This window comes from Amia ocellicauda, chromosome 20, assembly GCF_036373705.1.
Source record: "Amia ocellicauda isolate fAmiCal2 chromosome 20, fAmiCal2.hap1, whole genome shotgun sequence".
NCBI lineage: Eukaryota > Metazoa > Chordata > Actinopteri > Amiiformes > Amiidae > Amia > Amia ocellicauda.
In genome coordinates this window covers 4775127-4786428 of record NC_089869.1, presented here as the reverse complement: position 1 = coordinate 4786428, position 11302 = coordinate 4775127, and the positions used below count along the sequence as shown (strand labels likewise).

General features: G+C 41.1%; 1 protein-coding gene across 1 annotated transcript; it reads right to left on the bottom strand.

Annotated features, from left to right (window-relative positions):
• Positions 1-3928: 3928 nt before the first annotated feature.
• Positions 3929-9200, bottom strand: inaa (internexin neuronal intermediate filament protein, alpha a). The gene is made up of 3 exons (XM_066693424.1): positions 8105-9200; positions 6157-6281; positions 3929-5390 (listed from the first exon to the last, which is right to left on the bottom strand). The coding sequence occupies exons 1-3, from the start codon at positions 9164-9166 to the stop codon at positions 5114-5116; spliced, it is 1464 nt and encodes a 487-aa protein (XP_066549521.1). The 5' UTR covers positions 9167-9200; the 3' UTR covers positions 3929-5113.
• Positions 9201-11302: the final 2102 nt, after the last annotated feature.

Below are 11302 nucleotides of genomic sequence, written 5' to 3'. Positions count from 1 at the left end.
ACCATTTCTAGGGTTTACAAAGAATGGTGTGAAAAGGGAAAAACATCCAGTATGCGGCAGTCCTGTGGGCGAAAATGCCTTGTTGATGCTAGAGGTCAGAGGAGAATGGGCCGACTGATTCAAGCTGATAGAAGAGCAACTTTGACTGAAATAACCACTCGTTACAACCGAGGTATGCAGCAAAGCATTTGTGAAGCCACAACACGTACAACCTTGAGGCGGATGGGCTACAACAGCAGAAGACCCCACCGGGTACCACTCATCTCCACTACAAATAGGAAAAAGAGGCTACAATTTGCACAAGCTCACCAAAATTGGACAGTTGAAGACTGGAAAAATGTTGCCTGGTCTGATGAGTCTCGATTTCTGTTGAGACATTCAGATGGTAGAGTCAGAATTTGGCGTAAACAGAATGAGAACATGGATCCATCATGCCTTGTTACCACTGTGCAGGCTGGTGGTGGTGGTGTGGTGGTGTAATGGTGTGGGGGATGTTTTCTTGGCACACTTTAGGCCCCTTAGTGCCAATTGGGCATCGTTTAAATGCCACGGCCTACCTGAGCATTGTTTCTGACCATGTCCATCCCTTTATGACCACCATGTACCCATCCTCTGATGGCTACTTCCAGCAGGATAATGCACCATGTCACAAAGGTCGAATCATTTCAAATTGGTTTCTTGAACATGACAATGAGTTCACTGTACTAAACTGGCCCCCACAGTCACCAGATCTCAACCCAATAGAGCATCTTTGGGATGTGGTGGAACGGGAGCTTCGTGCCCTGGATGTGCATCCCACAAATCTCCATCAACTGCAAGATGCTATCCTATCAATATGGGCCAACATTTCTAAAGAATGCTTTCAGCACCTTGTTGAATCAATGCCACGTAGAATTAAGGCAGTTCTGAAGGCAAAAGGGGGTCAAACACAGTATTAGTATGGTGTTCCTAATAATCCTTTAGGTGAGTGTATATATACAAATAAATCAAATGCAATCGTAGCAACTTCTTTCTTCCAAATGCCTGCCCAGTGTTTGCTGCTGTCTCCCTACATTATTGTCCCTTTTCTGAGAGTCCATTGCTGCAGGTCTAATTACCCCGGCATGCTGCCATCCAGCGAGGTTATTTAGAGTTTATCAGTGGGGCAAATACAATAATCAGCCAGTAACCAGTCTACTGTCTGCGCTGTAGTCTCAGAACCATATGGGTCAGAGTCTGCATTGATAGGATCACAGGCTTTGTTTCTTCCTCAACCCAGCAAATGCAGCTTCTGAAAAGACTTTGACTCACCTTCTAATAGAGAAAACTACAATACTGTCCTCAGTGGTGGATTCACCTTTTGTAAGATGCTACTTTCTATTACTAATAAATGTAAGTGCTATGATGTACAGGTGTGTACTTTGCTATTAGTAAGGTCAGGCAGTAAGTTAGTGTCACTAATAAGACCCTCCCTTCATTCATTGGAACGTGTTTTGTCTCAAGGATCCTTTTCTGAAGCAGACACAGTAACTGTAATGGCAAGGGATAAATTAAGCCTTAAAAACAGGCAGACAGTAGCTTAAGAACACAAGCATGCATTGCTGTACATGAAGCCAGGGCCAGTGAGGATGACTTAAGCAGATATAATCTGACCCTTTAATAGCACGGTGTGCTGTTTTTGATGTGACGTTCTGTTTTGTAACTGCTTTGTACCCTGTGTGATTGTAGAGCAATCCCCCGCCCCCTGAACACTCCCCACACCTACAGCACTGCAGATGTATAAATCTCTAAAGGTCTGCAGAGTAGCAGCCTGCGTCGCAGCTCTTCCCACAGGATCTGCACAGGAGATCAGCAGGAGGCAGAGGTGGAGGGGGGGAGGGCACCCAATAAGGTCAGCACAGTAAAATAATCTTTAGCAGAGGAGCACACTTATGTAGGAGACCAAGACCTCAATCTGCACTGATCAATCAACCCTGCATAACATTTGCATTTGAGCAAACATTCACCAAAACAACATCTCTTTGTGCATTCAGAATTAATGGTTTCAACACAGTTATTATTTTTTTTTTTTACTTCTTTTGAATGCAGATCTGATCATAGTGAGAACGGGGGATATCTGGAAACAATGAATCTATTTCTGTACCCTAGAAACAATGTAACAATAATAAACTGAGGAGTTGTCGTTTTTGCTCGACCTTCTCATCTGGAAAGCAATATGAAAAATGGAAAGGGAGAATGATGACGGCTCTTGATATGTTTAAAAACCTTGGGGAATGCCAGGCAATTACTCTATGCAGTTACTATAGAAATCAAGGCGAGTCACGCCATCAGAGCACAGGCTCTCTGGGGATCCACACTCTCTTCATGGGCGCCTATTAAGCTATATCGCTGTGCTGTTGCTCGTCTTTTTTGCCCTCTCTGCAAATTCAAGTCTTATTGTATACAAGTTTTATACATGATTGAGTGAAATTAGTATTTGCTCAAAGGTACGACAGCAGTGTCCATTGATGAGACAGAAGAAAGGTGTAGAGCCAAGAATGACAGAAGACAGGGGGTTTTGTGTCAAGTTATTTATTGATATGTGTTAAGAGCAGTCAGGAACAAAGGAACAATTAAGATCACCTACTTTCAATCACTATCATTTTTAGTGTTAGAATTATAAGTTTCATTCTGGTTTCACGTGGGGAGAGAAAAGAACCTAAGCCACACATCCTTAACAGCATCATACAATAAGCACACAGACCGCCAGAGTCAGAAAGCTGCTGGTGTTATTAAGGCATTTTGTAAAACCTACAGCATTAATTTCATGTAATTTTAAATATATGTAGAGAGAATGAGTTGAAAAGTTTGTGTCCTTGTCGTCGTTTTTTAATGAAAGCTGGCCACAGATGCATTAGAAAAAGTTTGGCAGTGCAATCTTAGTGGTTTTTAAAAAAGTGTGGAGTAATGTTTACCACTGTCACCCATGTCTGTGTCTCACGTCCTGTCGACATGCTCAAGTCAAATACTAAAGCCAATTTCACCGCATTGCTCTGAAAGCAAATGTTTCTCTCCTATTTTGGATTGATGTAAAATACCACAATACGCGTGAATATGAGTGTATGTACATAACATGCTGAGTGAGAGCAACATTGAGCGTCCATTGACTCTTGAGTATTGTGTAATGGGTTGTAATGAGGGAGATTTTTTGATGCACACTAAACCTTCCCACAGTTTGACACACAGTATGGAGTACATCACTTCCTTGGCCCAAGTACTGTAGAAGGTTCACTTTGGAGGTCTGTATTTGGTTTCTGTGATGCTACTATAGGTGATTCCATGGCAGATAAGTGAAACAATTTAGTATTTTTACTGTAGTTAGCTGAAAACTAAATCCTCTGCTGCAACTGCAAAGGATTTAATACAGTGTCAGTAGCTACTACTAAGTAGCATAGATAGGCAAATGTCTTACACAATGAAGACTATCCATAGTTTTAAGTAGTAAGATGTAAGAATAAAGTGTCATTTTTACATCTAAATACAGGTGTACTGAATGTGAGGCAATGTCCGTTTAAACTAAAATGATTCGTCCATTTTCTCCCAAGCCGTGCTTCAAGGTTGCTCTCTGTAAATCAGGATACTCAACACATTGACATACAACCCCTGTTTTGAGAGGACAATATGCACCTCGTCCAGACTAGCAGCTGTAGCTGAGCAAAGTGAAACACAGTTTTAAGGCTAATGAAGTCTTTCAATTAGTCTTTCGTATTGCTAAGGCTAAGAGGGATGGCCTATAGTGCGGTCACCACAGTTCAAGAGTCCTACAGACATCACTGAGATGAGATTTAGGATAACATTCGTATCTAAAAACCTCAAGAAGCATCCCTGATTTCCTTAGCTCTTCGAAATCAAGTTGTTCTGCATACTTGCCTACACATATAGTGCAATAACGACAAGCATTTATGGTGGGGAGGGATTTTACTTTCTGTAGCATTAAGGGAGTCAGTAAGTAAGGTGCTTTTTTGAGGCTCTTAAAAAAACAAACGTGCCCTCAATCAGATCTCAGCTATCAGTTGAGCTCTGGCCAGCATTGTAAACGACTGTGGCAGTGCTGTGTGGTAGACTCCAGAGCTGTCTTATGCACAGATTAGTTTGTTGTGTAACCATCACCTATTTTGCAATTCTGGTGTTAAATTCGGAAATGAATTTGAAACACTGTGACTGATAACATGACAATTTAAGGAGACCTAAGGTCACGTGAGGACAGTCAATGGCCCACACAGAATCACCATGCAAACATGAAAAGCACAACATGCATCTAATGGTTGATTTTGTTTTCCTTGTTTCAGGAGGGGATGAGAAGAACAGATGGCTCACAGTTTTAAATACCAAGAGCAATCTCAGAGAGGAGTTTGTCTTAGAACTGCACATCCTGAAACAGGAACATGATGGATTTGGTTAGTAACGGAGAGGCATTTAACAGTATGTTCATTGTAGGAAAATACAATTGCACTGTACAACCAATATTAACAGATGGGTTGAATTAACAGTGGCTAGACTAGTTATGCCTTCAAAAAACACCTAGAGGTGAATAAATCTAAATAATCTCACATGTCATTTCATATGACTTCAAGGTGTTCCTTATTCTAGAGATAAACATTTCTGCATTTACAACATCAACTATCTACTATCACTATCAATCTATGGATACACTCACACTAGGATGAAATGGACAAGTGTGTTAACTCTTTAGTTGTGTATTAGTGAAGCTGGGTATACTTGTGATGTGGTCTCCATTTACTGTGTATGGCACAAGCATGCCCTCTGAAATGTGTCTGAGGTACTTTATAAGCCCTGCAAGCATGTTTAGATCTGCCTGTTGGTTGGCATCTGTGGAGAACACATACTGTAATCCAGCTCACTCTGTGATTGTGAAATAAATATTTGATCTTACTGTGGAGAACAAGGGGCTCTGTGTCTATGAGGACATTAGTGCACAGCTTGCCCAGGAATAGGACAGTGACAAACATGACTGCAGTCAGACTGTGGAGTCATGGGGTGAAGTGTAGGGATTCCTCTCTGAGCCTGTTCTTGGGATGGTGGATGTATAAGTAAGATGGTTGTGTGGGGGGTTGGGGTTGGGGATTGGGGCAGTTTAGTTTTTCTGGTTGGTATCCTCCATCTCGGTCTTTTCCACCTTCTTGGTGGAGACGGTCTCCTCGATGATCTCCTCAAAGGTCTCGCGCTGGGTGGCAGCCTTGGTGGGCTTGGCAGGGGGCTCTGCCTCCTTCTCCTCCCTCTTGGCGGAGGTGGTCTTAGGGGAGCTGGAGTAGACCCGCGTCTGGTAGCCGTAGCTCATGCTAGGCCCCAGATTTGGGGTGGGGAGGCTGATGCCCGTGCTGAAACGGGTCTCCTCACCTTCAAGCAGTTTCCTAGGGGAAACAGAAGGATGGAAGTCAGCAGTGTGAACGACAGCAACAGAAGACATTTTAAAGACAACTTGCTACCCATTTGGACAACTTCAATTATACTCTATAAAAACACTACTTGGCTAAAGTGAAGTCATTTTTTTATTATGCCAGGTAGTCTCCATAACGGACACTGACGATTCCTAAATAGGAACTGTATTTGCTGGGTGGTCCTTGTGTCCTTGTAGAATACAGCTTGGTTTAATTAATTTCACAATCTCACATATAATATAATTATATTTGAAAATACTGAGCAGATTTACATATTTTGACATATGCTATGCAAAAAAAAAGAAAAAAAGATGTAGAATGTGGCAATGTTATAATGAACACAACTTCCACAGCTGAACTAATTATTGGTATTGATAATAAATATGCTAATACATCTCTCTGGTCAGTGACATTGTTAAGCAGGAAACATGTTACATGATTGTTGTGAAATTTTGTATAAGGCACAATGTAGCACAACCAGCACACACTTCTATATCCCTGGGATTTGATTACTTCCTTTCAGTGGTAATTAAAAAAGATCATAATGGGCCTCTTTATTACAGTATGTAGTTAATTACCAGCAATCACCAGACATGTCTATTGTAGATGAGCCTATTGTTGATTGTTATTATAGTCCGAGGGACTTCTTCATTGAAGTCCAAAGCATTTCCCATTCATAAGATTTGAACAAAGATCACTGTGAATTGAAAGGTGCTCGTTACAGTTAGAAACACAGTACCTGTAGGCCGCTATCTCAATGTCCAGAGCCATTTTGACATTCAGCAGGTCCTGGTACTCCCTCAGGTGGCGAGCCATCTCGCTCTTGGTGCTCCTCAGTTCGTTCTCTAGCTGTCCGATGGTGTCCTGGACAATAGACAAAGCCGAACAATACACTCAAGTTGATGGGACATTTTATCAAACCCAAAGCAGTAAATCAGTTGTACAATAGGAAAAATGAAACTATATGGCACCTATATTTCTCAAAATGTGTGTTATGTTTTTATTTTATTTCACCACTCCTTTCTTTCTTTCTTTCTTTCTATTCTTTCTTGTGAGTGTGACATTTTTACACAACAGCATTTGTAGTACTCAAGTAGCCTAAAGGATCACTTTACAGAAGCCCTATAAATAGGTGGATGGAATTAAACAACACTCCATAGGTTTTAATTCTACAGGAGATGTATTGTATATGTTTTACGAAATTAAGTTATTCCTGTGTCTAACGGGCATCTCTAGATCTTAAGTAGGGTTTAGTTTTCTGAAGTAATTGTAATTCAGATGAATTACACCGCCCCGGGGATGGTCCATGCTGTGCTGCAGATGCTTGCGGACCGTTTCCTCTCCAAACCCCATAGCTGGCATTGCGCCTTCTCTCCACGTGTCAGACGTCAGGCTGTATTAGGATGCAACGATCAAATGAATGGACTTAATGTGGTGTCTATAAACGAAATGCACCTTTTCACTGTTGAATTTTCTTTTTATAAGAACATCTAAACGCTAGTGAATGTTCCAGTATAGCACTAACAGTTATCATTAGCTTTATCCAAGTTGATATTCAAGCTTTCACGACTTCAAACCGTGCCAGTCCTTCAAGTGAACACGCAACAAAAAGTGGATGCATTTTAATCTGATTTTCTGGTGCGTAATGTCCTTATACACTGGGTGAAAGTTAGCCATCATCCCCTGTCCTAAGGATTTAGTATCTGTAATAGGAAAAGGCGATTACTGGGTACTATGGGAACTTGATTGTATTCTTACGTAATTTAATATCCTAAAAAAAAAAAAAAGATGTACATATACCTTATCCACAAGTCAATGTGTTTTATATATTAATAAAGAACATCTACAAAAACAAAAACGAAAAAATACGAGTTTGAAAACAAGGGCATTATTTAAAATCGTAAAATATTATGAGCAAAATCTCTTCGAGAATATATTGTTAGCTGCGCTGCTGTCTTTGGGATTTGACATCTTAAGCTTGATCTAGAATCCTCTTTATCTGGCCGCTGGGTGACCAATGGCTGGTGTAGCGCAGATGTCCGCAGTTCTGCTCGGATCTGCGCTTCTCCACCAATCCGGGGGAATCTGCAGATGTGTGCAGAACTGCGGGAATCTGCGCCACACCACCGCGACAAACCTTCGCCTGAAACCCTTCAGAAACACTGATTCGGCACCTTGGACAGAGCTCTTGATCATGACTAAGTTTTATCTCCAATTACACGTTTATAAGTACCCTCAATTAATGCACAACTAATCGTGTCTGATGTATAGACCTTATAAAGTAGTGAGCAGTTCGAGTTAAACTGTATTATTGAACATCACTGTTCCTTATTTTAGGATTTTCTAAACAGTGTCCCTTACAGCTGGTTTCATAATACCTTGATCAGCACTAGTCCTCTACCAAAAAAGAAAATCGTGGTTATTCCCAGACTAATGGTATTCCAGGTCTGTGAAACCAGCCCGTAGTATTTGTTAAATAAATGTTTCACAGTCACCGTTAATTCAATTGGTCACGTTTCTCTTTTAAGAGAAAACTTTTTTTTTTTTTAGCCACGATTTTTTTTTTTTTTTTTTACATACGTTTTATACGGATACAGTACATGCATGAGCAATATGAAAACAAAATGCAATGAATGCTATTTCACTCCTGTGACACCCTAAACTATAAAAATGATGGAGGTCCTTACCTGGTATCCCCCAATTTCGGCATTGTGCCTCTCCTCCATCTCCCGGATCTGCCTCTCCAGTGACTCGTTGGTGCCACGCAGGCTCTCAGTTTCAATGGTCCTGGACTGAAGTTGCCTCCTGAACTCGTTGATCTCCTCCCTGCTCGCCCGGATCACATCGTTGCTCTTGGCGGCCTGTTCGCTCAGGTTGGCAAACTTGGACTTGTACCACTCCTCGGCGGACTGCAGGTTCTTAGAGGCCAGAGACTCGTACTGGCCCCTGATCTCCTTCAGGGCGGAGGTGAGGTCCGGTTTGGAGACTTCCATCTCCACCGAGACCTGCGCCGCCTGGATCATAGACATCAGCTCGGCCACCTCTTCCTCATGCACCTTCCTCAGGAAAGAGATCTCGTCCAGCAGAGACTCCACTTTCTTCTCCAGGTCCAGTCTCACCATGGTGGCGTCGTCCACGTCTTTCTTGTAAGCCTTCAGGGTTTGCTCGGCCTCCTCCCGAGCCCTGATTTCATCCTCGTACTTGGCTCTCAGCTTCTGCAGGTCCTCCTCGATGTTGTCCCGATCGATGAGTATCTGCGACTTCTCGCCGTTGACCTCCTCCAGCTGAGAGCGCAGTTCTCGGATCTCCTGCTGGTAGATCTCCGCCAGTCGGGAGGGCTCGCTCTGCCTCTGCCGCAGCGCCACCAGCTCGGTCTCCAGGACCTTGTTCTGCTGCTCCAGGGTGCGCACCTTATCGATGAACATGGCAAAGCGGTCGTTGAGCCCCTGGAGCTGCTCCTTCTCATTTGTTCGGATGATTTTAAACTCATTGTTGAGCACCGACGTCTGCGCCAAATCAAGGTTTTCGCCGGTTCCCGGTGAGAAAGAAGAGTGTCCAGATCTCCTGTAGGAGCCTAGGGAAGAGGCGCTGCTCCGGGAGAGCGACTGGGACCTAAAGCCGCTGGAGGAGATGGAGCTGCGGGAGGAGGAGGCGCTACCCAGCCGAGAGGGAGATGCTGAGTAGCGAGGGGAGTCCCCAAAAATCTTCCGGTAGGAGGAAGAGATGTAGTAGTCCGATCCGTAACTCATCTTGGCGTTTCAGAAGAAAGAGTGCAGCACCCACTGCGCCTTATATATATACCAGGACCGTGCCAATCAATAATTAACTTCAGCCCAAGGCAACAAAAGTAGACTACGCTGTAGATGTTTTAGTTTGATCAATACTCGCATAAGAATATTAAGAACCATAACACATTATTTTTAAAAAATGACACATTTTGATGTCACTCTTTGATATTGTTATAAGTTTCATACGGAAATGTTTTACAGTCCGGGAGGTACTGCTAGATGGAACTGTCCATTTTGGTGCAGTGCTGATGTCAGCAGGAGAGAGAAATCGTCGCTTTTAAGAAGCAGACACCTCTAAAACACATTCCTCTCTAATATTTTCAGTTTAAGGTATAATATATTGAGTTACAGCTATTGTTCCAATGTCTTTTCAGAGCTGGATATATTACAACAATTTATACGTGATTAATGCATTATTTAGCATTTTGGCAATCTTTTTTTTTATAGAAGTGTCCTTTATACAATGTATGAAAAAAGACAGCAATCTTTTAAAACAGAAGTTAAGGGTTGAAAAGGCAATTTTAATTAGGAATCACAAGCTTACATTCTTTATGTATTCACGTGTTCCAACAGACGTGGGCGATTTTCTGTACCATACTTTTGAACTGCAGGTTATATGTTTGTTTTATGAATAGAACTAAATCTTAAATTATAAACCTATTGACTTAAATAATGAACGTGTTGAAAATTGAAAATATATATATAGTCGGACCCTTTTTTCTGCTCTTTGATATTGGTTATAATCAGTAAAAAGTAATCTATTATTTAAGCTTTGCAGATATAGAAACTGTACCACTCGAAAGTATGGGTTATATCAGTGATAGGCTGTTGCTGCCCTCTGTGGGTGTGTAGTAATACTGTATGAATCAGGACACTTGCCGCCTAAACTTTTACCAAGGTTCCTTGCAAACAAGGCTCCTTAAAGAACCTTAAATGGATCTTAAATCAACTCCGATCATGATTAAAAATGGTTCTTAAATTATCCCTTGTTTACGACGGATCGGTTCTTAAATTAACCCTTTAATGAAAATAAACTCACGGAGAACCCAAAGGTTCTAAATAGAACCGCTAAAGAACCTTCATTTTGTAGAGTGTAAATTAAATGGAATAATACGCAATACGCTAAATGCACAGTAAATGCAAAATTTACTACTGGAATTTCCTCTGCAAATCGTCTGCGAGGACTATGGGGTGAGCTACGTAATAACCTAGATTCTTTATTTTTTAATCCAGGAAAGGTAGTAGCCTATGTGGAAAATAAATCTTACCCCTAATTTAATTTAAGTTAAATCGATAGGATAGTTCATCTTTAATCATCTAGTTATGCAAAGCATGTTTTTATTAATGTTTACATATGCGTTGTTGCCATCATTAAAGTGGAATTGATTTCCATCTCCATTGATGCTTCAGGTAGTGGTGATTCATGATCCTCTTTACTTGTACTTGTAATTTTTACAATTTGCAACTCTGTTCAATGCTCTGATCAGTTCTAATCAATGGATGTGGAGGCATGGGTATATGTGTCTCTTTGAAGATTAAAAACAAAAAAATGTGTTTTTTGGGGTGCCATGTAGGGAGAGTACAGTCACAATAATCTTGCAAGAAATTGATGTCCTTCTTTGTAATGCCACTCACATATCATCAGCTGATTTTGTATGAATGTATAGTTGTCTCCTACAGCTCCCTGGATAAGGGCGTTGGCTAAGAAATAATAATAATAATAATAATAATAATAATAATAATAATAATAATAATAATAATACAGCACCCCCATTATAATGCTAAGCCTACTGCCATCAAATCCTATCCTGGACTTAGTGCTATAATGAAGGTCTCTACACTTTGTATAGCATTTAAGGCATTAGTGATAATTACATATGATATTATTATTATTATTATTATTATTATTATTATTATTATTATTATTATTGTTGTTGTTGTTGTTGTTGTTATGGGTCTACATGGAAAATGGTGTGTTTAGCTCTCAAAGTTGCCGCACACAAACACACACACACACACACACACACACACACACACACACAGAGAGTATTCGGCAATAATATTGATTCCCACTAGGGGGCGTAACAGTCAAATATA